We start from the raw sequence: 27,326 nt of genomic DNA on the forward strand, positions 1-27,326 counted from the left end.
TATTATTATTATTATTATTATTATTATTATTATTATTATTATTATTATTATTATTATTATTATTATTATTATTATTATTATTATTATTATTATTATTATTATTATTATTATTATTATTATTATTATTATTATTATTATTATTATTATTATTATTATTATTATTATTATTATTATTATTATTATTATTATTATTATTATTATTATTATTATTATTATTATTATTATTATTATTATTATTATTATTATTATTATTATTATTATTATTATTATTATTATTATTATTATTATTATTATTATTATTATTATTATTATTATTATTATTATTATTATTATTATTATTATTATTATTATTATTATTATTATTATTATTATTATTATTATTATTATTATTNTGATTTATCAGCTGGGGCCTCTGTTGCAGCCTTTGTTTCCTTCTTTTTCTTAAACCTGATTCAAACCAATTAAAATCGTATTTTTCAAAAAAAAATTAATTATATAAACTAAAATTAGGACACAAAAAACAGGTATTATATAACTATTTCTGCTTTTCGCGAAGACATGTTTTTTAATGTAGATGTAGAAAGTTTATAAAAATAAAAAATTAAATCATTTTATGTTTCCAAATTGATTGTGATTTTTTTTGTGTTTCCTTCTGAAATAATCCTGGATAAGGAATGTGGCGTAGAACTTTCCAACTGTTACGTCATCTTCAACTGAAATAAAAATGGCGCTAATTCCAAAAATGGCGGCGGTTTTCAAAATGGCGGCAAATTTAATAGGTGAACAGCGGGAAATAATTCAACTTTTAATCAAAAATATTTTAGAATAATATTTCTAGTGCATTTTAAAATTTCCTGCAATATTAAATACATTCTTTAGATTTCTAGAAGTGTGATTTAAACAGAACGAACATAACCTCTTCACTTTAAAATGAGATTTTAAAAATATTTTCAAAAAAATCATTATAGTTTTTTTTAATAAAACTAAAGTTTGGTGGATTTGTTGAGGTTTAAACTTTAATTCTAAGTAAACATGGCGTCCCACCATACAGAAAATAAGGTTGTTACACAATCAAAGGTATAATAAAAATCAAAAACCAAAATATTCAAACTTACACCCTTAAATATTCAAGTTGAATTTGTGCGTAGAAATTATTACCCCTTCTGCTTCAAAACTTTTTTTTTTTAACAGTTTATGAAAATATTGTCCTTTAAAGTCTGCAGTGTTAAATTTAATATTTTTAGATTTTTATGACACACCCTAGCGTACAGGGTTACCCACATAACACAAGACTGTAAAGACGACTATTAAAATAAACGATTTGATTGTTGAACGAAGTATTTTGCCATTAATATAGTCGTTTAATGGCTTATTTAATAATTGGACAAAAAACAAACAGGCTTTAGTTCTTTAAATTCTGTAGTTCCTTTCTTCTTAGTAGCAAATATACGCTGTTCAGTTGAAACGTTATAACTGAAAATGGCGATTTTTTTTATTACAATTTTGAAAATTTTCTGCGATTCTGTAATTCAATCTTTTTAAAATTTTAGATTTCGATAGAAGTTATTTAATTACGCATTTTTGTTCGCGGATTTTTTTTTGGGCTATTGGAGTATCACAAAAAATTACAAATTTTCAAAAAATATTGAAAAAACACCATTCAGGAGAGTTGCACAAAGAAGGTACAATTTTGCTCCAGACGCCGCAAATCACAATTTTTTTGACTCACCCTGTATATATAGATTGAAATATAAATAAGTAAACTTACTGTCACATGCATCTCCAAAAGCATTTATCTTGGGAGCAGGGCAGCACTGGTCAAGAACGTTGATGTCTGTTTGACGGAATATTTTTAGAATCTGATGCCGGAGTTCATCATTTGCCTCGTCGATATTACCCTCTGTTAGAATATTCAGGGAAGTTCTCACCAGAGCAAACAGTGTAGCATTGAAATTTACAGAGCCGTCGGAGTTCAGAGGCATATTCATCGCAACCAGTCTCTAGAGATAAAGGACTTTTTTTTGTGGGCTTCTAATTTTTAATGTTTATTTCTAAAGTTTGAACGGTTATAGAAATTGGTTCTACAGTTTAACTAAGAAATTCAGGGACATCGCAAGAATTTAAACAAAATAGTTTTCTAAACTTAAACTGATAATGAAATGCTGCAGATATTTAGCTTTTCAATTAAATAATCATATATACCTCTTTAAAACTGAATTCCCGCATTTTCATGGCTATTTTTTCGTTTTTGCAATTACTGAGATTTAGGTAAAAAATTGTGAAAAAGAAACTTTATAAATTCTTTCGATGTTTCCGAAGTTCTTAGTTAAACTGTAGAATCAATTTTTCTAACCGTTCAAACTTCATAAATAAAGATTAACATGATGTTTATACAAAGAAATCTATCCAAGATCTCTTCTTATTATAAAAAATAAAAGCGTGACATTGTATACAGAAAAATGTGTATCTATGAAACTTTGGATCGACTTATTGTGTATCTATGAAACTTCGGATCGACTTATTAATACGAAGTAGAAATTCAGGGACATCGCAAGAATTTAAACAAAATCGTTTTCTAAACTTACTGATAATGAAATGCTGCAGATTTTTAGCTTTTCAATTAGATAATCATATAGACCTCTTTAAAATTGAATTCCCGCATTTTCATGGCTATTTATTCGTTTTTGCAATTACTGAGATTTAGGTAAAAAATTGTCAAAAAGAAACTTTATAAATTCTTTCGATGTTTCCGAAGTTAGAATCTCTAGCCGTTCAAACTTCATAAATAAAGATTAACATGATGTTTATACAAAGAAATCTATCCAAGATCTCTTCTTATTATAAAAAATAAAAGCGTGTATCTATGAAACTTCGGATCGACTTATTGTATATCTATGAAACTTTGGATCGACTTATTAATACGAAGTTGATTTGTAAAATCGTCCAAAAGGAGACACTTGTCGAACAATTGAATTCAAAGATTGGTTTTATCTAAACGCTTAAGTTTTAAGTTAATTCCGTAGGACGTTTTTGCGGAACCATATTCATTCGGAAAAGATTGAAACCCTGTTCTGGACACCAGGATAATAGTTTTCTTTTTATGAGTTATATAATTAGAAATAAATACTGAGATAAAAACAAAGTTTTTATCGTCTTTGTTCAGTCGTAGCAACGTTTTAAATTTGCAAACTAAACAAAGACGACATTCATTTAAAAAAATCTTATTTACATGATTTACCACTAGGAATGAGACTTCAGAGACGACAACTGTACATAATGTAAACAATCTGTTTCTTTATATTCATTATTTTCTGAAACCATAAACTTATTTCTTTCTTTAATATCTTTAATTTCAAACGTGAAAAAGTTTCACAATTTCACGTTGTAATGCAGTCTCATTCACTGAGGGTAACCCTGTAGATTTTACCTTGCAGGCTACTCTATGGGGGCAAAGCTTTCCAAATCCAAGAGGTGGTGAAATCTTCCTGAGTAGGGTTACCACATCTACATGCTTTATAAAGCCCTAAAAACAAGCAACTATACAATGACTAGAAAACAATGGAAAGGAAAGACTACTGTATAGCGATACTTAAGTTAATTTGATTTTGTTACACAGCAAATAATTTACTAGACACCTATATCAAACTACTAGTTTAGTGAAATGGATCTGTTAACTCTGTTTACATGTATTGATTTGTATCAGCCCAGCTCACAAAATGTTACATGAAGGAGATAATTCATTTAATGTACACCTATTTGATCGTTCATAGTCTGTATATTGTTACGGTACAGTGTACACTGTACAATTTACCATATAAGTAGAGTTCCCAGCGAAAAGTGGAAATCGTCTAGCAAAAATTCCGCATTTTTCCGAGAAAAAAAATTTTGCCGAAAATTTTCTATTTTAAAAGCATTTCGTTCACTCGCATAAAATGCAAAACTTCCCTTTATTTTGTTTCGCGAACAAACGCGAAATTGTCGAAAAATAAGAGTTGCGAATATTTCGTGAAAAAAACACAAAAATTTAGCGAAACAATGTGAAAATTTCAAGAAAAAATTCTTTTCATCAAACATTTCTTAAAGTAAAGGAAGACTAAAGAGAAATCATTAATTATAAAACTTTTAATGCTGAAGTTTTTTGTGTGCAATTAATTGTTGCAGCTACAACACTTTTGGTTTTCGCGGAATTTTTTTTTCACGAAATTATTTTTTCGAGAAATTTCTGTTCGTTTTCGCATTTTTTTCGCTTATTTCATTTTTGCGAAAAATTGCGAAATTTCGCGAAAAAATTTGCGAAATACTAACGAAAATTATCGCATTTTTCCGCAAAGTTTTCGTTCGCTGGAAACCCTACCTATAAGCTGTCTAAAAGTCGGAACGGTATTTCATATAAACCGTTTATATTAGCTAGTGTCTGGTCTATTTATTAGTTTTCATAATTTCCATTTTTTTAACAACAATAACCTTTTTTGACAATTATTATAAAATAATGTTGTGGAAGACGATGCCTGGCCGCGTTAAACTAGTTCCACAAGATTCAACAGAATGAGATAGAACGGATACGGGGCATAGTACTGATATCATGCTCTACAGTCTACACGTGCGATATCGATATTGACTCTAGTTCTGAACCCTCTAGTAATAAGTTATAAGAAATATATATACTGGAAGTTATTTATGCGTTTTTATTAGAGTCTGACTCACGTCCTCTATAATGTCACCAATTATTACAAACTATTGATATCTTAGATTACTTGATTTAACCGAATTCATTGGGTTGCAAAGATATAGGGATTTGAGAATCAAAGTTTGTGGACAAGATTCAATTGCTTAATTCCTTTAAAGATTCACTTAACTTAAAGCTTAATTCTCTAATTTTACCAACGAGTCTCAATTTGAAATATATTTTATATTTTGAGTTTACTTTTAAAGGTTAAAATCAATTATGATCTATTTTCGGAATTAATAATTTTTCTTTTTTTAAAATCGATCTTCTGCACTCTAAACTACAGGGCGAATTCGAGATCGTCTTTGTTATACATTAGCATTGTAATACCTACTTACAAAAGCCATAATATTATTATGTCTGCTAGAGTTTATTTTATAATAAGGGTAAAAGACCGCAAAGATGTGTATATAATGTCTCTGCAAGATGAAGTTAATTCTGTTCGTATACTGCAATTTTCTTGTTTTACTAAGTACTGAACTCCCATGTTTATTGAGACACCCTGTCCGAAATCAAACAAATTGGATGGCTGACAAATAAAAGACAAAAGGTTGCTTATATTCGTCAAACAATTGCTTATTTGGCACTGATTTTATATTGAATATAAGCAATTTTTGTCGATTATGTTGCAGCCTTAATTAACTTTTGCTGCCAAGTAAACGATTTTTTATTTCGAAATTTGAGTTTAGAAACCTTAGATCTGCTTGTCCTTTGATCTGATAGGAATTTTGTCTGATATTCTAATGTAAAGAGAATTAAAACTGAAAAGTGAGGAATTTAATCTCGGTGATATTTTAGATCTAAGATTATTTTTTTTAGGAAGAAATGAATCAAACAATTAAAATTCAAGCTTCACTAAATATTTAAAATTTGTTTAACGTAGAGCTTGGAACTTTAGAATTGGATTCCATTAATCTCTATTGCTTAATCTGAATATCTTAATTTCCTGCTTAACCCTATTCCTGCTGGGTAGTTTTTTTTACATAACTCAAAAAGTATTGGTCTGAGGCTGTTGAAATTTTCTGACTTTTCTTACATACCCAAAGCCCTCCCTTTAGGCCTAAAACCTGAATGACTGCTTTTGCCTGTAGCAAACTAAATCTTTGTTTTGACCCACTTTCACTTGTCAGATTTTGATAAAATTTAGCTTTTTGGAAAGCCTATGACATAAGGAAACGGATTGCACAAGTTTAGGTATAATAGTTTGAAAATTGTCAAGACGACATTTCATAATTTTTTTTGATTTGTTCTGAGATAAACTGTATAAAAATACCTTCGCATCAGGATCATATTCAGACCAGAGATGAACAAACTCAGAGAGATGGTGTGGACCCAGAATAGACCAATCTCTGAGAAAAAAGAATAAATCAATCAATCAATCAACCAATTAACCTATCGAGCAATTAATCAATCGTTAAATCAAATAATCAATTAATTATTCGACCAGTCAGTCAATTAATCAATCAATTATCAATAATCGATCTATAAATTAATTAACCAATCAAATAGACAATCAATCAATCAATCGATCAATCAATCAATCGATTTATCAATCGATCAATCAATCGATTTATCAATCGATCAATCGCTCAATCAATTAATCAATAAATAAATTGAGCAATTTATCAACCTGTCAGTCAATCAATCAATCAATTATTAAATCAATCGATCAAGCAATCAATGTATCAGCCAACCAACCAATTAAATATATACTATCCAATAGTAGAAATGTATTGTAAATAATCATCTTGCCATGAATCCAAACAAAATCATTTACATGCAGTCAATAATAAGTCTTTGAATGATAAAATATATTTTGAATCTACTAAAACAAGAATCTAATTATGTTTTCTTATTCTTTTATTGCAAGGATGAGAGCTGAAGAATATTTAGCTAAACTACGCAGTTCAAGGCTAAGAGACTAAGAGAGGAAGGGTTGGGCACGTTTCTACTTTTCAAAATAATGGTTTATCAAATTACTTTTAATATCGCTATTTTTTGTCATTTTTCAATAAACAAGAGTTTCAGGGATTTTTCTGTTGAAATTAGAGAATATTCAAAAATATTAAATGTCAATTTTTTTAGATGTAATAAACCTTTCCTGGGGTCTGTCAGCCTAATTTCAAATAACCCTTTACATCTTTTAAAAGATTTATCTGATCAAGTAAGTAAATTATATCCTCGTGTATAATTATAAAAACTGATTGTTTTCTTTACAAAACCTGACTTTTCCACTGCAGAATATCTTATAGTAATTAAACACGTACGCAATATATTACGCAATACCGTACGCAATACCAAGTGCTTGTATAACATATTCTGTTCGTTAATTGAACTTTGCTCAGACCTAGTCAGAGGAGATCTCTCTCCCTTCATGAATGACGGGGCTTTATATGCGCATTCTCGCCACGTATGACGTCAAACTTTCCTTAAATATCTAAAAGTTACTCACGAAGGATTATCTTTTGTAAAACAATATGAAAAAACATGTTGAATTTGACCCGCTTTTAAAATATATTAATGGATAGTTAGACAGTTTTGAATAGTTTTGCTGACAATTAATGTAGGGCATGAAAAATATTGTTGTAAGAACTTGATAAAAGTTTTTTAAAATCCATTTTGTAAAATAATTGTTCCCCTCGTTCAACAGTAACTTCTTTGTATCTTTGTTGTGGGTGGGCTACGTAGGCCTAAGATGACCGTGCACGACATGCTACGTTTTTACGATGGGTTTTTAGAGTGCCATCTCACGGCCACTTGTTGAACATAATACCCATTCAGGGGTTAAGTTTTACAACTTTTAAAGAAATACTCCAATTTTAAACATGAAACATAACATTTATGAATTCAGTCTTTTTTAGAAAATTTTGTGTTACGTATCCAAAGGATCCTTAAATATCCCTGAATACAGATGTTTGCTGATTGGACGTGTAGAGTACTTGTACACAATAGAACATTCTGTGGAAAATATCGCATATTTTAGCTGGTAATCGATCTCTGTAACTCTTATTTCTGGTTTCATCTCTATTTGAATTCAATCACTTAAAACGCATATGCGACAAAAAAAGTATTAAAGAGAAAACGTGTAAGAGATCAAATTGTGATCGCAAGTCACAACTCTCTGGGATAAGGACCGAATTGTTAAATGAACGTGATCCCTTAGTACCTGGTGAGGTAGTCGAAGTTGTCCATGATGACGGCGACGAAGAGGTTGAGGACCAGAAAGGCGCACATGATGAAGAAGGAAATGAAGAAAGGATACGCTACAAAGGATCCGCATCCACCCTCCTTTCCAGCATCATCAGAATACGGATCACAGATTGCCTCCTCACTGTAAATATATTAAAGGGACTGTACGCGTAATTTCAAGTGAAAGATGGCAATGCCCGATTCACAACGATACCCTTAAAAGCTTTGTCTTATCAAGTCTGAAGATCAATGTCTATAATTTTGCAAAACTGATTATTTCTCAACAAAAGTGACTCGCGCATTTCTACTACAGGAAAATATATAAGAAATATCAGAATCAAATACTTTTGCACCTATAAAACATTATTGATCAGATAAAGGTTTTAAGCAAAGAGAATAGAATATATTAGAGTGGAATTTAAACAATCCCTCGGTATGAAATTTGTCAGTCCCTTTCAGCCTGAAAGGGAGTTTAAAGTGTACATTTCATGTAAATGTTCACAAATTATACGCAGTACATCACACTAACACAGTATGATTCCGACATATCCATTCCAATTTCTTTGTTTTATAATGTTGATAGAAAACTTTAAACGTGTGTATTTGCTTTAGGTGAATTAAACATTGAAATGTAAAAATCGTCGTTTGTAAAGTGAATTTAATAAGAAGACTTTTCTATAAAATGATGTTTCAGGGCCCAACAGGTTCTATAGCACCAATGTGTGAAGTACACCTGCAGTATGGAAAATGGAAACAGTACAACAAAATGGCCGTTTTACACTTTTTTGAGTAAATTCCACTCTACTATATTCTATTCTCTTTGGTTTTAAGAGTACCGTCGTGAATCGGGATACAGTCTTTTTAACAGTGTAAACACACATGGGTCCTTTTGTCGATCTGGTACAAGGATTTACCAGTCTACTGTTCCAGTACAGCATTTACTCGTCTTTGGACAATTTGTACAATATTTAAATATGAACAGCAAAAAACAAAAAGGGCAATAAAATACGCTGGATAAATATTCCCATTCTAGTAAGCCAATAATAAACGCCATAACAAGGCATTCTACGATTAGAATTGATAAGAATTTATAAAGAAAGTAAAAAAGGAAACTTTTAAATTGTGGAAAACGAAGCCAAGTTTTACCTTGGTATACAGCTCAACATGATTTCTTGCCAAGCTTCTCCTGTGGCAGACCTAGAAAAAAATAAAAAAAATGTTTGTTTTTAGCCAAGTATATCTTTTAATTGGATTGGATGATCCAAGTCTGTGAAGAGAATAAATATAAAAATTAGAAATTTTATATAAAGTCTGTGAAAGAGGGATCCCATGTCAGGCTTCGACATCCGTTTTGTGTTTAAATTACCACCCAGAGACAGTACACTGCAGTACAAAAGATGAGTACACCTCTGAAATAACTTTCCCTGCATTATAACCTTGGATTAAATGAAGTCTGTAAAATGATCTTTTACATAAATATAAAAATTAGCAATTTATCAAAAGAATATTTCTTAATTTGATTTTAAGAAGTAATGTGATCTTTTAAATAAATATGGTTTGATTAATTTCTAATCTTAACCTTAAACAGAAGAAAATATTTTTTTTGGTGCAATACAAGTTTCTTATGGCTAAACCACATTTTTGAAAATGTCAGATTAAATAAAAAACTTGAAAGCTTGTATTGCTAAAGGGACTTTGCCCCTCCATGTAAAGATGGCAATGCCGGATTCATAACCACTGCACTGCATCCATAAAACTTTGAATAAGATACCTATGATTAAAAAGGTTTAAAAACTGATTATTTCAATTGTGGGTTCTCTACATAAATGACTAGCACAATTCTACATAAAGAAAATATATACGAATTTTCGGAAACAAACACTTTTAAGCCTAGAAAAATGACATTTTTTGATCAGGTACCGCTATGAATCGAGTATTGTCGTCTTCGCATGGAGAATCACTCGAAATTACGCCAATAGTCTCTTTAACCCCAAACGGATATAGGAGGAGGGGGAGGGTATACAGAACTTTTTGTGTGGATCCCCGTCCCCCCCTTTCCTAAAAAGGCCTGAATTCAATTGTAAATTATAGAATTTAAAAACTTTTTAAAAATGCTACCTGAAGAGTACCAACATGGCCATGGGAAAGGACTGGAAGTTATTGTTCCGATGAATATTGGTTCCCTCCTAAACAGTAAAGAAACTGTTTGATAAAATGATACAGTAACTTGTTACTAACTTTATTTATATGTATTGTTTGATAAAAGGATAAAGTAACTTGTTACTAACTTTATTTATATCTATTGTTTGATAAAAGGATACAGTAACTTGTTACTAACTTTATTTATATCTATTGTTTGATAAAAGGATACAGTAACTTGTTACTAACTTTATTTATATGTATTGTTTGATAAAAGGATACAGTAACTTGTTACTAACTTAATTTATATGTATTGTTTGATAAAAGGATACAGTAACTTGTTACTAACTTTATATCTATTGCGTCTTTAGACAGAAAATTATTAAAAACGTCTTATTATACCTCTGAACGTAGCGTCCATACAAATTCAAAGAGATACATTATTCCATTTAGAATAACTGTAGACGCAACAGATAGAATTAAAATTAGTAGCGGTTGATATCGAATTCAATCCGACATCAGCCTACACCCCCTTTCATCTTTCGCGAACACTCCCTTCTAAGAAAAAGGGAGTGTTGTTGTAATTTCAACTGATACTTTAATTACCTTTTTTTACAGCAAAGTCTAAAATTGAAAATTAAAAAAATTACCTGTATAGCAATCCTGCCCATCATCTGCATGCCAACAGTTCCATAAATGAAGAAAATAAGGCCAATCAGCAGCATTACCCAGGGCAGGGCCTAGAAAAATAACAGCGTTAAAACATTTTCAATATATATATTAAAGGAGCTGTGTGACCTGCAAGGAAATACATGGCAATTTCCTATTCTTAGGCTTTGTCTAATCAAGAATGAATTAGAAACTAATTTGTTTATAATTTTAAAAACTAGTTTAAATTGTGAATTCCATACAGAAGTGACTTGTGCATGTTTATCCTAGAAAAACGATAGTGTCTCCCACATTATTGATCAGATAAAGGTTCCCAGTGTACCAATGTGTATCGGGTAATGGCATTTTAGCATGGAGGGTCATTTGAAATTGCGCTTACATTGCCTTTCAGAAGAGTACCAACATTGCCATAGGAAAGGACTGGAAGTTATTGTTCCGATGAATATTGGTTCCCTCCTAAACAGTAAAGAAACTGTTTGATAAAAGGATACAGTAACTTGTTACTAACTTTATTTATATCTATTGCGTCTTTAAGGAGAAAATGAATAAAAACGTCTTACTATACCTCTGAACGTAGCGTCCATACAAATTCAAAGAGCTACATTATTCTATTCGGAATAATATACGCAACAGATAAAATTGAAATTAGTAGCGATTAATATCGAATTCAATCCGACATCAGCTTACACCCCTTTTCATCTTTCGCGAACACTCCCTTTAAAGAAAAATAGTGTGTTGTTGTAATTTCCACTAACACTTTAATTACCTTTTTGAGATTTATATACTTTTTCAATTAAGACAGTTTTTAAAAGAATTTTTTTCCTTTGTATTCAGAAAAAAATGTGGTTTACATAAATGTTGCATAATTATTTACAGCAAAGTCTAAAAAAAAGAAATTTACTTGTATAGCAATCCTGCCCATCATCTGCATGCCAACAGTTCCATAAATGAAGAAAATAAGGCCAATCAGCAGCATTACCCAGGGCAGGGCCTAGAAAAATAACAGCGTTAAAATATTTTCAATATATATATATTAAAGGAGCTGTGTGACCTGCAAGGAAATACATGGCAATTTCCTATTCTTAGTCTTTGTCAAATCAAAAATGAATTAGAAACCAATTTGTTTATAATTTAAAAACTAGTTTAAATTGTGGCTTCTCTACAGAAGTGACTTGTGCATGTTTATCCTAGAAAAACGACAGTGTCTCCCACATAATTGATCAGATAAAGGTTCCCAGTGTACCAATGTGTATCGGGTAATGGCAGTTTAGCATGGAGGGTCATTTGAAATTGCGCTTACATTGCCTTTCAAGGGGATTGTAGAAATGATAATAAGTGATCCGTCCATTAATTTTTAAAATGGCATTTCTGATTCAAAACGGCAAACCTTTAATTCCTATCTGAGTAACAATGAAGAATATATTGTCGCTTTTCTTGGTTAAAAATTGTTTGATTCAGATAATGTCTTTCATGTCTCTGCTGCATTAGTGTCATATTCATTGAGATACCACTATTGAGAATAATCCATTTTCAAATGAGGATACCTCTGTCATCTTTAATAAAGCCAAGCTGTTAAGGGTACCCTTGTAATCGGACATGCCACTCTATAAATTGTGGGTCATCACAAATAACGTCTACAATTCCTTTAACCCGCTGCATATTTAAAGCATACAGTATACAGTCTATAATTTCCTGCCTTGAAGGACTTCATGAAGGTCCAGAGTAGAGTTCTAATATTCTCGTTCTTGTTCAACAACTTGACCAGCCTCATCACCCTGAACAGTGAACATAGAGATGGATCGTTTTTTCGTTTTTTTTTGAAAAACTATCGTTTCGTTTTTATAACGACGAAGAAAAAACTAAAACGAAAGATCGTTTTTTTAAATTAAAAATTACTTTTAGTTCATCGTTTGGTAAAAGATTGTAGGTCATTTAAAATTTTTGACGATAGTTAACAAGTTTTTTAGACAAAATACATCTCTCGGTCGGACAACCCCTAGACGAAAAACGAAACGAATAATGATAGTTTTATCGATCGTTTTCAACAACTATTATCAACCTGAAGAGCCTGAAGAAAGAGATGGACACCATCTCAGCGTCCGGAGCTAACTGAGCAGCTCCCAGGTCGACCAGGGACCCAACCACAATGAAGAAGTCAAATCCGTTCCATGGATCAGAGAAATAGTTCTTAAATCTAGGAAATTATAATTTTATCATTATTTTAGTATTGTGTAAACACAAGGAGTAGGTTCAATTCATGCTTCATTACTGTTACAACGATAGTTATAAAATATATATTTTTTGTAAGGTCAAAATTTGTCATAATGAAGACAAGCACATGTTTAGAATCATAACATTTTTAAAACAATTTTATTAAAATTTCCAAGATTTCCAAGATTTTTGAAGTTGAGGTTTTTTTAAACTTTGCAAAAAAAAATTGTAAAACGTTTTAAAAACGACCGTTATAAAACAAATAATTTTTGTTAGGTAAAACTTTTCCATAATGAAGACAAGCACATGTTTAGAATAATACATTTTGAAAAGTTTTCTTTTCTTACTCCCTGAAATGAAATGTAGTTGCAAAAAACTATTGTGAAAAACGTAATACCGATGATTACCTGAAAGCCCCGAACTTGAGAATGAACTCCCCGACGAAGAAGAAGGTGAAGATGAGATTGAGCACGTCGAGGAAGTCTGTGTACCACTCCGGCTGGTGGTAGAACTTCATGGCCAGGGAGATGGTGTTGAGAATGATCGCCAGGAATACAGTGTTCTCACACAAAGGTGAGGTCGCGAAGGACCAAAGTTTGTACTGTACAGGGTTCTATGTACAGCCGTCGTTCATTTAAACAAGTTTGAAATTTTGAAATTTTTATATTTTCTTTAATTTCAACTGAAAGTTTGAGCAAATATTTAAAAAAATAATTTTTCAATAAATGTAAACACAGCCTCTTTTATTTTATTTAGTTTGATAATCTTAAAGTAAAAGTAAAAGAAGTTTACAGATTCAATTATGAATTAAGAAGCACCAGGGACTGATTTCAACTGTAACCTTAAAGCCTTTGTAAAAAAAGTTTATCTAATCATTGATGACTTTTAAGTTCTATTTCTCTTGAAGTGACTTGGCGAATTTGTTGACAATAGTCAAGGATTTAAATGAACAGTATTGATATATTTTCAAAACGAACATATATTCGTCATTGTTACTAGGATAATGGTTTAATGCACTCTTGTATGCCGAGTCCATTAGCGCCTGATCCAATCAGGGTTCAGTCATGTGTTTGATGTCTATTCTGAACCAATAGAAATTGCATGGCGGTAACATCTATCTTTCTATCTATCTCATTATCCAATCAGAGGTAAATCCTTATATCGGCGCTATAGCAGTAAATGGAAGTATTTACTTCTACTGAGACTATGGTGAATGGGTACTGCGTTTAAAGCAAGAAATGCGCAAGTCACTTTTGCAAAGAAATCAAATAAACAGTTTGAAAAAAAACAAGAATATGGATTCATACTTGATCAGACAAAGTTTAAAAGGGTAGGGTTGTAAATCAGACATTCTCATTTAGCATTGAGGGCCACTTGAAATTAAATCAAGCAAAATTACGCTTACAGTCACTTCAAATCAAGCAACATTACGCTTACAGTCATTTTAAATCAAGCAACATTACGCTTACAATCATTTTAAATCAAGCAAAATTACGCTTGCAGTTCCTTTAAATCAAGCCCTTTGAAAATACGTTGATATTCTCTTTAAAAAACAACAAAGCAAAAATGATAAAAACAAAAGTTGAAAAGTTTATGAAAACTATGTTTAATTTCCCTCGGGCTAAAAACTAAATTAATTCAATTGTTTGAACGGCATTCCTTAGGGATATAAAGTTTAATTGGTTTGGCGTTGAGAGCAAACTCGATACAGTTCCTTTGGTTCTTATCTAAAATAAAATGTCATTCTTTTAAATTTTCTTTAAAGGAATTATCACCTTTTTCACAATACAAATAATACCAAATTTTTAGAAACTATTCGACACACAACAAATACTTAGTTTCGAAACTATACAGCATACAACAAATACTTAGTTTCGAAACTATACAGCATACAACAAATACTTAGTTTCGAAACTAAACAGCATACAACATTTACTTAGTTTCGAAACTATACAGTGTACAACAAATACTTAGTTAACTTTACAGCATACAACAAATACTTAGTTTCGAAACTATACAGCATACAACAAATACTTAGATTCGAAACTATACAGCATACAACAAATACTTAGTTTGAAACTATACAGCATACAAGAAATTATTAGTTTCGAAAAAAAAATTATTCAAATGCAGCGATGCCTTATTGCCAAAAGACACAAATCTTGATATAAATAAATTTATTTGAACCTAAAATGAATCATGATGAAAAAAAGATTTTCTGTTAAAAAAAATTTTCTTGTAAAAGAGGACTCAAAACTCACTTTAACGGAGTAGAATTTAATTTTAATTCAGAGAACTTTAATTATGTTTTTGATTTGTTATACTTTATGAGAAGTATTTTCATAAACTATTAAACCGGAATTTAAAATGTTTATTTGACAAAAAGAATTGAGTTTTAGAGGATTAAAAACAAAAATTAAAGTTACGGTTTCATTTTGAAATAGATAAACAATCCCGTTAACAAAATTGGAGCAAAGTAGATTTCATTATTTTCCTGTCAGCTTAAGTAAGAGAGGTTTTTGTTTAGTTACAAATTAAATTTTAAATTGAATAATGGTTTTTCTATCATTCTATTTATCTTAAAACAGAACACGTGTAATTTAATTTTTTTATTGTCTATCTGTCTATCTGTCTATCTGTCTATGTGTCTAACTGTCTATATGTCTATCTGTCTATGTGTCTATCTGTCTATGTGTCTATCTGTCTATCTGTCTATGTGTCTATCTGTCTATGTGTCTATCTGTCTATCTGTCTATCCGTCTATCTGTCTATCTGTCTATCTGTCTATCTGTCTATCTGTCTATCTGTCTATCTGTCTATATGTCTATCTGTCTATGTGTCTATCTGTCTCTATGTCAATATGTCAATCTGTGGATCTGTCTATCTATATATATATATGTATATCTTTCTATCTGCCTATCTGTCTATCTGTCTATCTGTCTATCTGTCTATCTGTCTATCTGTCCATCTGTCTATCTGTCTATCTGTCCATCTGTCTATCTGTCTATCTGTCTATCTACCTAAGGGACAGTTCTTGAAATCTGCTTCTCCCTCTGACTGAAAGGTGACAATAACGAAACCGACGAAGATATTGATCATGAAGAAGGCAAGGATGATGATGTAGATGAAGTAGAACATGAAGACAATAGGACGATAATCTTCTTTAGGACCAATATCAGCGTTATTAGAATCAATAGACACGTACAGAATTCTGAAAAAAAGAAACTGAGTTATTGCCACAAACTCAAATTTTCTGTTTCCTGTTTCCTTGCATTCTGATGGTATAAACCTTTTTAAGTATCAAAGGTCATACGACGTATGGTTGCAATCATATATGAATTAAAAAAGTCAAAATTTATGGCAAAATAATGTTTAATATGGGGGCGGGACGGGGGGGGGGGGTGATTTGGAGTGGGTGTTATTCCTCATCTCGTTCTATTATATAGTTTAATTCCGTATATAAAGCTTGCCTTAAGAATGATTACATAAAATGCTTTCAAAATTTTAATTCCAAAATAATCAAATATCTAGATACTTGAACTTTATATTATAAGATACTAAATGTGTGGAGAGCTGGTGAGTTAGAAGATAAAAATTCCTAAACCTCAAACAATATATACTTTATATCTCTAATGAGTAGATTAAAAACTTCAGGCCTTTTGACCTTAAGTTCCTTAACGCCCTCTGGGACAGTTAAGTAAAATAACCACCCGTTCTGCAAAGTTTTTGTGAAAAAAATTGTGCATTTTCATCTCAAAAGACGATAAAATTGTATACAACTACTATTTCGGGAAATTAAAATTTTTTACTTAAAGAGAGTGGCCGGCAATGTAAGGTTAGTTGAACTGAGTATGCAGTGTTGTGGAAAACTTCTTTTGTTTTCATTTGAGACATATTAAACTTTTTAAAGATCTATAAACCCTGAGTTTGAGCGCAAATTCGACGTTCAAAACTCCTACTTTGGGAGTGGATACGTTTTCAGAATTAGTTTTTTTTAAATTATTAAATAACGACAACGAAAAGAGTAAAAATTATACAGTAATCTAATTAGATGGTTAGGAAAATATTTCTCAAAAATCGATTATTTCGTTTTCATTATTATATTGAATTTCTTCTCGTTTTTTGAATTTATTCGCAGATTTCTTCCAATTCTTCAAATGTCGTCTTTTCAATAATAATTCTAGAAAATCTGTGAAAATCTTTTTAACTATAATGAGAAACCAGAATAATGTGAAAATAGAAACTAATAATTGAACAAGATTATTTATTTTCGATGATAAGATTAATTTTTATTTTCTCAACATGTTCCTATACATGACGTCTGTAGTTTATTGTTGTACTTTTTTGCATTTTATGTCGTCGTTATTCAATAATTTAAAAAAACTAATTCTGAAAACGTATCCACCCCCATAGTAGGAGTTTTGAACGTCGACTTTGCGCTCAAACTCAGGATTTACAGATCTTCAAAAAGTTTAATATGTCTCAAATGAATTCGAAAGAAGTTTTCCACAACACTGCATACTCAGTTCAACTACCTTACATAGTCGGTCACTCCCTTTAACCACGAGTTCCCACGACGAGTTTTGCTAGTTCTGGTGAACCCTTGGTAAAGTAAAATTCCCTTATTTTCCCTTCAAAGTAGTTGTAAATAAGTTTTATATACCGCCTGACAACCATTCAGTGTCCTGGACTCGTGTAGAACTTGTTAACCAGTATAATAGATAAATATGACACTATGTAAATATTATAGGAAAAATCAAGTTAAATTAAGGCTGTATTATCGAAGACTTCAAAGCCGTGATACCTTTTATATTCACACTTTTTCATATAGTGCAAAATATCGTATTAAACTCATCTCTGAAATATTATGCCATGTCATATCTACGTAAAGTATTTACAGCTGCATTGTGTCCCAAAATTATAAACCAAATAATTTGGCAGTTATAGTCGGAGGTGTCGAGAAAAAAGTATGAGAAAGGAATTAAAAATTTGACACAAACTCAAATTTTCTAATCCCATTTTTGCATCTTCATAGAGTGTCAACTTAGATTATTTAATCCAACAGAATTCATAGTTTGAAAATCTCTAATCCTTTTATCTTTTCAACGCAATCTATAACATATGTTAGATCAGATTAGAAAATCAGAGTTTGTGCCCAAATTTCAAAAATTACCAAAAAAATATAAATAAATGAATTGTTTACCCGGGCCATCCCTCAAATGTAGAAACAACGAAGAGAGTAAGCATAGCCTTGACTACGTTATCATAATGGAAACTAGAACGCTCCCAGATACGCTCTTCTATTACGGGCTTGTTAATGTCTGAAAAAATGTAAAACTATTTTAAAATCAACAATATACATGAATGTTCGCAAAAAGTATCTTTCTGTTTTCAAGATAATGGTAAAATCGCGAGGTTTTTGCAAAATATATTTTTACAAATGAACATTGATACCCATAATACTGTGGAATGGGAAGACGACATTTATGCAATATTATGTGAATTTGATGTTTTTATGTAGCAAATATATTTTAATCAGAAGCTTAACAATTAGGAAAGAAATAGATCTATGAACAGTGTAAACTTCACATTATACCATAGTAAAGCTATTATTTTCTAATTCCACAGTTTTATGTATCCCACTGTATTTAAAAAAACCGATCGTTTCGTATTAAAAACGACAGAGAGAAAAAAACGTTCGTTAAAAAAAAGATCGTTGTAAAAAAATCGTTATTCGTCTTTTGAAAGTTCAAATCGAGTGACTTGTTTTAAAAACTATCGTTTATAGATAAACATAAAAACGAAACGAAAAACGTTCGTTTTTTCGATCGTTTTAAAAAACGATTAACAACCCTACAGGCAGGGCATGCTATATTCCGGCAAAAGGTTTTAGACTGCAATTTTGGAGTTATTTTTTACAATTTTTAAAGAAATACTTTAACATTTAATAAAAACATGAAATTTATTAATATAGTATATTTTGAAATATCCTTTAATATCCCTGAAAATATATGCCTTAGAATTTGTTGTGTACTAGTAATAAAGTTGTGTAAAAAATTCTAGCCTTTAATATATCTCTGTTTAGTACTTATGGAACTTATGCTTGTATGTACATAAGTACATCCTTATATATAAGTGCATTGTACTGTACATAAATACCTGAATCTCTGTACTCAAAGTACTGTCCTTGACATTCAGCTTCTGTCATTTTTGATAGATCTGTACAGTAAAAGAACTTTCCCTAAAAAGAATGTAAGACTTGCCGTGTTAAAATACAAGAAATAGAGAGAGATCTGTGTATATGTTAGGGTCAGGTTTGGTTAAAACCCTTTCTGGGCCGATCGCTGCATCTAGAACAAGCTAGGGGGCCGAGCGCCACGGCTGTAAAGGTTCTCTCTCTGTCTTGTAATTTAACGCGGCATGTGCACGTAACTTCCTTGGGCTTCTGCCAAATTATAAAGAGTAGAATATGTTCAGGATTATCCACAAAGGATGAAACTGTAAAGACGACCTGAAACTCTTTAAATCTGATTAATCCAAGGTTAAATTAAGTCGTCTGCCTTCTTTATGGTCGTTTATTGGCTTATTTAACGAAACAAGTTAACAGTATGAATATTAGAAAACAAAAAGTTAATTTGTTTAAAGTAATTTTCCAGAGAACAAAAGTATGATTTTTTTCTTAACCCTATTTAGCTTGACGTCTGGTTTACTGACTGGCTGTCGGGGGGGGGGGGGCTCTATTTTCTTATTGTGATACAAATCTATAACATTTGATACGTTTTTGAAAAGCTCTTGGGCTCTACTTCAATAATCTCCAAAATAATTGCAAAATAAAAAAAAACCAAATATGTATTGCGAAATATAGTTATTAAGCAAAAAATGTGCAAATGAAATTGCGAAAATTTCAAGAAATTATACATTTTTGAAAAGCCCTTGACTCAGCAAATCCAAATGTGCAAAAAGCATTTGCAAATTTTTTAAAATCTAAATGTGTATTCAAGAAAAACTTAAATTGTGCAAATTCTGTGAAAAAATCTGTCGAAAATTTCTTCGCAAAAATTGTGCAATCTTCTGCTTGTTTTTGTTATAGGGTTTCCAAAGAGCTATAAAATGTTGAAATCCAAAGACTGAAAGTAGGTCTAAATATAGATTTAGTCTGGTATAGGTAAAAAAGGCATTTAGGCAGTATGCCTGAGGACTCAGGCAGTAGGTATAAAAGCCCGCTTTTACCCTTATGTAAGGAGCATGGATATATTAGAAAAGCCTGAAAGCTTTAGCTTCCTAGCCAATATATTTTTTGAGTTATCGCAAAAAAACTATGGGGGGGGGGTCAAATTGACCCCCCCCCCCGAGGCCAAATAGGGTTAAAAGAAGCTGAAATTGCCAATTAATAAAGATAGTGGACTGGCTTTTGTAACTTGCAGTTATTCAGGAATTATATTAGAGCCAAAGAAAACTTTTTAGCTTAATCAAACTCATATCTTGTAATTTTGGTTAGAAGTCAAACGTTTTTTCAAAGTCCAAATTCGTAATGATAAAATACTTTGGAGAACAACACAAGTGATTAAACAAGCGGGAAAGATATAGCCAAGAGTCTACGACGTAGCCTGTAGTAACAAAAATAATATTATTAAATATTTGTTTTTCCAATTGGTTAAATACAAAAAATTCATACAAATAAATATTTTTAGGAGTCATAAGCTGTGTCTCGACTGCTGCTTTTCTTCCAAAAATATGTCATAGCCAAATCCGGAAAAGACTATTTTAGAGTTATAAAATGATCAGTAAAAAATTTACAGAAATGATTATGTCAATCCGATCGAGAGAAAAGGGTTAAAAAGGTTATTCAAAAATGTTAAGCTTAGAACATTTACCTTGAATAGTTGGACTCCGATAACGGCAAACAAGAACTCCAGAAGAACTGTAACAACGACGATATTTCCAATCGTCTTCACTGAGACAATTAAACACTGCACCACCTTCTTTAGTCCCTTAGCCCTTAAACAGATTTGGAATAATGCGGGTTCAACCAATTTCAACAATTATCAAAATTTAAATTGAGTATTTTTACGAAACCCTTGTTGAAATTTATTAACTTTTATAACGTACTCAAAATACATTTGAGAAAGGACAACACAAAATTTAGTTCTAAATTAAAATATATTAAATTTCGTTTGAAACTAATCCTAAATCTTAATTCTTAAAATTAAAATATTTTCAAATTAAATATCACAAGAGAAGCATTACTATTCATTTTTGGAATTGTATTTTAAAACTTTAAAAAGATACTTTTCACCTTAAGTGAGAAAACAGTGGAGTGGAATTAATTTTCGGAATGTTTTTCTTCCAATCAGGACATATCATTACGAATTTTGTAATGTGCGACTATACTTTAGGCAAAAGTGCGCCCTAAACATTTTTAAAGATATTTTATTTTGAAATTCAAATTTTTAATAAAAGGTAGAGCAAAGACGAAATTTCCCCCATAGTTTTCTGTTTCTTAATGTACAGTATGATCTTTAGAAAATGTAACAAATTAAAAGCCACTCAAATCCGCCAAGAAATCCTCAGAAATCCGCAAAAATTGAATCAGTTCATTATTAGATCGGTACATTTTGATATCTGCAATTTTGACAATTTATTCAAAATGAACATGGTGTAGGGTCTGATCTAAACCCTATAAAACCAATAAAACCTATAAAAAGTCCTTTAAACTCTTGGTAGAAAGTAATTCATAATTTTGAAAAAGGAAAAAGGAAGAAAAAAGTTTACAAAGACATTCTATCCAAAATCAGTTTCGGACAGGACTAAATTTGTTGTCTTTTTTAAAGTGGCTTTTTGTACATCCAATGTAGATTGTGTTTTTGACAATGGAGGATCTAAGATGTGCACATAAAATTCTAAAATTTTAATTTACTTTGCTTCATTTGCTAACAATCATACTGTAGAGCAAAAATTGTACTAACCTATTAATTGCCCTCAAAGGACGGAGAACACGAAGAACACGAAGAATTTTCAAAAATCCTATTCCGGACCCGCCAAAAATAGAAATAAGAGAAACGGAAACAACGACGATATCCAAACAATTGAACGGACTGCGGCAAAATGCGCCAGGATGAAAGAGCAGTCCGTAGGAGATCAGTTTGAGTGTACACTCGATGGTGAATATTGTAGTGAAGAAATAGTCAAAGTATCCGAGTGTCTAAAAATAAAATTAAATCATACAAGTCATAGTTAAAATAATCTCTAGTTTTAGCTTTAACAATCTTTGTTTCAAATATATACAGTTAGGTCCTTTAAGCTGTGCAACAGTGAGACGACATTTAATAAATCTTATTTGTAATTAAGCTTGTTTTAAACAGTTTTACCATAATAGATTGAAACAGGACGTTTACAGGAATTTATCCAGGGGAGGGGCTTAATTTTTAGGGGAAGGGGGGAGGCTGAGCACGCTGGGCCTGAAAACCAACTGGAAACAATAGATTTCAACTATTCAGGAGAAGGGGCTGCATAAGCCTTGGCTTGAAAGGAAAGTGGGTCTTTGTACATTAAATAATTGCTGTGTTTCCTGTTTATTGGACTATTTAAAAGCATAAATTTATTCTTACAGTCGTCTTCCTATTCGACAGTTTTCCGAATCTCACTGTATATGCAAAATATTTAAAAGGTTTTTATATTCTAATCCTATATATACACTTTAAATTCTACAAGGGTTGTAAAAACATTTTATCAATAGAATAAAACCGAATGCACTTACAATATTGATATCAGACTTTGAGAGAAGAGGATCCTCGCAGGCCAGTAGAGCGGAGGAGATAATAATACAAACTAGGATAAAGTTTCCCATTATAGGATGCCCCTGGAGCCAGTGACAGAAGACTCGTAAACTGTTATCCTAAACAATCATTGATGACAGATGTCCTAAAAAATCAATGATCACAGATTCACAGATGTTCTTAACAATCATTGATCACAGATGTCCTAAACAATCATTGATCACAGTTGTCCTAAACAATCATTGATCACAGATTCACAGATGTTCTTAACAATCATTGATCACAGATGTCCTAAACAATCATTGATCACAGATGTCCTAAACAATCATTAATCACAGATCTCCTAAACAATCATTGATCACAGATGTCCTAAACAATCATTGATCACATATTCACAGATGTGCTAAACAATCATTGATCACAGATTTCCTAAAAAATCAATGATCACAGATGTTTTAAACAACCATTGATCACAGTTGTGCAAAACAATCATCGATCACAGATGTCCTAAACAATAATTGATCACACATGTCCTAAATAATCATTGATCACAATTGAGTTTAGAACGAGCGATCAGTTTATGTTTTGATTATCTGACCTCACATTGGGAAGGTTTAAAGTTTGAAAAAATTTGATAGCTTCCATAACTTTTTTGAGCTTGCGGCAGTAGTATCCCAGTTCATTTTCAGAAACTTAAATCTGAGAATTTATTCATTTATTCATTTATTCATTTATTCATTTATTCATTTATTCATTTATTCATTTATTCATTTATTCATTTATTATTTATTGATTTATTCATTTATTCATAAATTAATTTATTGATTTATTGATTTATTCATTTATTCATCTACAAATTTTATCATTTGTTCATCCTAAAGATATATAGAAACACATGTATATATATCAAATGTTTGAGATTATGAAAGAAAACGTTAATTCCACCCACCAAATTATAATTAGATTATGTAAGATTATATACTATAAGGTTATAATTATAATTATATTATATGGGAGGTAAACGTAACAATAGTATAATTGCTTTACATAATTAAAATATTATATTACATTATTATTAAAAATTAATAATATTTGTAGTATCATGAAAAATAAGTTTTACCATATGAAAATAATACAAAGAAATCAAGATTCTTAGAAACTGTGTTAAAAAAAATAAAATTTTCCAAAAGCCGAAAAGTAAAATTTAACAGTTATTTTAGACATTTAGATAACTTTTTACTATATTTATTATTATCTATTCAACAGAACTATGTAGGCAAGGCTCAGACGAAAAAATGACGGGCTATTCACTGTGCACATTGCACAATGCACATTTTATTCTTAGTTATGAGCATACAAAAATAAATTTTCTTAATTTTGAAATATTTTCGGTAATTTTCTATGTTTTGAAGAGCATGATGTTTTAACAGCCTGTGGGGAATGTATAGAAATAAAAATAGTTATGATTTAGGTTAATCAAAAGGATAAAATACTTGCTTGATATTCATCATAATCTTGACCGAAATATTCTTCCATGTTTATCTTGGCGTCCCCCTTCTCTTCTTCTAACCCTGAACAAAAATAAATGTTGAGTATTTAAAATTATCTGAGATATTGATAATAAGCAACCTATTGTTGTGTAGTGGGCGAAAACATTGCAATTTTAATTTAGTTGAAGAATGGAGTTTAAAAACGAAACTTCTAAATGTTTTAAATGAAAGTGGAAATTAATTTTACTTGAAGATGAAACCGTTATATAGCAAATACCAAGGAGGAATATTACTTACCTCCTCTCCTTTATTTTATTCTAGAGATTCAGGAGAAGTTAAAAATCTTTTATTTTTCCAGAACTGTAAAGGGACTGTAAAGGAAAAATGTAGAGGGGAATAGGCCGAAAGCTAATCACTTTAGCATGACACGTGACAAATTACGGAATTATACATAATATTATCAATTATATCTATTTAAAATAAAAATAAAAGTAATAAATAATGGAGAAAACCAAAGTTACAATTAGCTTCCTCTAGAATATCTTCGTTTTCAGATTAATTTCGTATTTGAATATGATCTGCTTAAACCAAACATTTTTATAGAAAATTGTATATATATGAATTTTCGTATAAGTTTGGCACAGTTTTATATCAATTTATTGAGACAAGAACATCAGATAGAACTGTCATGGGTCGCAATCAAGAGCTAAAGTGATTAGCTTTCAGCCTATACCCCCTTTCATATTTCCTTTAAAAAATATCGGCAAAAAGCTGGAGGGAGAGTCAACAAAAGAAGAAATTGGAGAATGAATGAGGAAAAAGAGATGATAAGAATATTAAAAATAGATTTTTTTTATGATTTTTATAACCCCCGCTCCCCTCAAACTCCTTACCTATTCCAGGGGGCTCCTCAGGGGGCTCCTCCCCCCCTGCCTCCTCATCCCCATCAGTAGAAAGGTTATCAACAGCAATAGCCAAGAACACATTTAACAAGATGAAGTTACCGCAGATAAACAAGATTAGGAAGTAGATGGAGGCAATGGAACCCATTCCCTGCAGAATATAAATTTATTATTTTATGATTGTTCGATGCACAACAAAACTTTTTAAAACCAATCCTGTGGAATATATTGACCTTCTTCTCTAGCTTGAAAAGGGTTTAATATAAAAACTTTCAACCAGATTGCTTCAAAAGCAGGAATACGCAAAATTATAGAAAAAACACAAAATTAAACTGATCATCGGACTGTCTCCTCACTTGAAATTACGTTTAAAAGGCACGGTACAAAATTTTAAATACTTATTAGTCACTTGAGTCTTTTCCACAAACTCTGATTTTCTAATCATTATATCTTTGGAACCAAATGTTGCAAATCCTGCACTGTATTGTACCGTACTGTACTGTAATACCTTGATGCCCCCAAATGCCTGTATTCCGTCGTACATGACCACATTCCAATCCTCACCGGTCAAAATCTAAACAATGAAAAACAAAGATTAAACATAACATTCAGATAAATTATTAAGAATCTAACATTCAGATGAATTATCACAAATCCAACATTCAGATGAATTATCAGAAATCCAACATCCAGATAAATTATCACAAATCAAACATTCAGATGAATTATCACAATTCAAACATACTTATAAATTATCACAAATCAAACATTCAGATGAATTATCACAAATCCTACATTCAGATGAATTATCACAAATCAAACATTCAGTCAAATTATCGTAAATCAAACTTCAGCTAAATTATCACAATTCAATCATTCAGATGAATTATCACAATTCAAACAAACATACAGTTAAATTATCACAAATCAAACATTATGTTTATTCAGCTGAATTATCACAAATAATATATTTAGCTTAATTATTACAAATCTAACATTCAGCTGAATTATCACAAATATAACATACAGATAAATTATCACAAATCAAGCGTTCAGTTAAATAATCACAAATCCAACATTCAGATGAATTATCACAAATCCAACATTCAGTTAAATTATCACAAATCAAACATTCAGCTGAATTATCACAAATCACTTTTTCAACATCATAGTTGTGAACAAAATTTGCTAAAATATTTATATTTGCTGCATATGGTAGGGTGGAGAATTATCGCAAATCAAACATGCAGATAAATTATCACAAATCAAACATTCCGGAGCAAACAGTCTCAAAAATTCAATTATTTAGCACAAATTAATTATAGTTAAAGCAATTTTACACGAATTTTGCCTGAAATTCCTGAAATATGGTAAAGCAGACTTTAATGAATAATCACGAATATAGCAATTTAGTTATTTCAACACTAGTCTAACTTTCAACTGACTTATCATTGGGCAATTACTAAGCTAATTTAGCACATTCAAAATATTCAACTAATCAAGCACATTAAGTCAAACATTTAATAATTTAGCACAAATCAATCCTAATTTAAACATTTTCTAGACATATTCTAATAATTTACCTGAAATACTGTAAAGCAGGCTTGAAAGAAATTATCAAAGGTTGATCTTGATTCTTCATTCAAAAATCTAGAATAGATTTAATATTAATTCTTCATTTATCAGTTTTCATTCATCCTTCAATTATATTGTTCATTCTTTATTCTCCATTCTTTATTCTTTATCCTTCATTTTTTATCCTCATTCTTTACTCCTCATCCTTAATCCTTCATTCTTTATCCTTCATTCTTTATCCTTCATTCTTTATCCTTCATGTTTCATTCTTAATCTTTTAACCTTTGATCTTAATTTATTAAACTTTATTCTTCATTCTTCATATTTCATCCTTCATTCTTAATCCTTCATTCTTTACTCTTCATTCTTTATACTTCATTCTTTATCCTTTATTATTTATCCTTCATTCTTTATCCTTCATTCTTTATCCTTCATTCTTAACTCTTCATTCTTAATCCTTCATTTTTTTTTATCTTAATTCTTTATTCTTTATTCTTCATTCTTTATACTACATCCTTCATTCTTAATTCTTCATCCTTCATTTTTTATCCTTCATTCTTCATTCTTTATCCTTCATTCTTCATTCGTTATCCTTCATCCTTCATTCTTTATCCTTCATTCTTCATTCTTTATCCTTCATCCTTCATTC

The 27,326-nt window shown here is 30.6% G+C and overlaps 1 protein-coding gene across 1 annotated transcript in view; it reads right to left on the bottom strand.

Moving 5' to 3' along the window:
- Window positions 1-386: 386 nt before the first annotated feature.
- The window catches only part of LOC111703149 (muscle calcium channel subunit alpha-1), a 52,430-nt gene continuing 25,490 nt past the window's right edge, over window positions 387-27,326 (bottom strand). Inside the window, exons 21-44 of the mRNA XM_023475025.1 lie at window positions 26,686-26,752; window positions 25,611-25,676; window positions 25,094-25,253; window positions 24,204-24,281; window positions 23,239-23,243; window positions 22,692-22,829; window positions 21,901-22,136; window positions 20,809-20,932; window positions 19,094-19,175; window positions 18,138-18,255; window positions 15,955-16,145; window positions 14,594-14,661; window positions 13,342-13,547; window positions 12,783-12,917; window positions 12,420-12,498; window positions 11,625-11,714; window positions 10,034-10,101; window positions 9,062-9,112; window positions 7,893-8,057; window positions 6,000-6,075; window positions 3,428-3,523; window positions 1,769-2,000; window positions 650-713; window positions 387-447 (exon numbers count right to left, since the gene is read on the bottom strand). Of these exons, the coding sequence (XP_023330793.1) occupies window positions 387-447; window positions 650-713; window positions 1,769-2,000; window positions 3,428-3,523; window positions 6,000-6,075; window positions 7,893-8,057; window positions 9,062-9,112; window positions 10,034-10,101; window positions 11,625-11,714; window positions 12,420-12,498; window positions 12,783-12,917; window positions 13,342-13,547; window positions 14,594-14,661; window positions 15,955-16,145; window positions 18,138-18,255; window positions 19,094-19,175; window positions 20,809-20,932; window positions 21,901-22,136; window positions 22,692-22,829; window positions 23,239-23,243; window positions 24,204-24,281; window positions 25,094-25,253; window positions 25,611-25,676; window positions 26,686-26,752 (2,656 nt within the window). The remainder of the gene's footprint in view (window positions 448-649; window positions 714-1,768; window positions 2,001-3,427; window positions 3,524-5,999; window positions 6,076-7,892; window positions 8,058-9,061; window positions 9,113-10,033; window positions 10,102-11,624; window positions 11,715-12,419; window positions 12,499-12,782; window positions 12,918-13,341; window positions 13,548-14,593; window positions 14,662-15,954; window positions 16,146-18,137; window positions 18,256-19,093; window positions 19,176-20,808; window positions 20,933-21,900; window positions 22,137-22,691; window positions 22,830-23,238; window positions 23,244-24,203; window positions 24,282-25,093; window positions 25,254-25,610; window positions 25,677-26,685; window positions 26,753-27,326) is intronic.

This window comes from Eurytemora carolleeae, unplaced genomic scaffold (genome assembly GCF_000591075.1).
Source record: "Eurytemora carolleeae unplaced genomic scaffold, Eaff_2.0 scaffold62, whole genome shotgun sequence".
Classification (NCBI taxonomy): Eukaryota; Metazoa; Arthropoda; class Copepoda; order Calanoida; family Temoridae; genus Eurytemora; species Eurytemora carolleeae.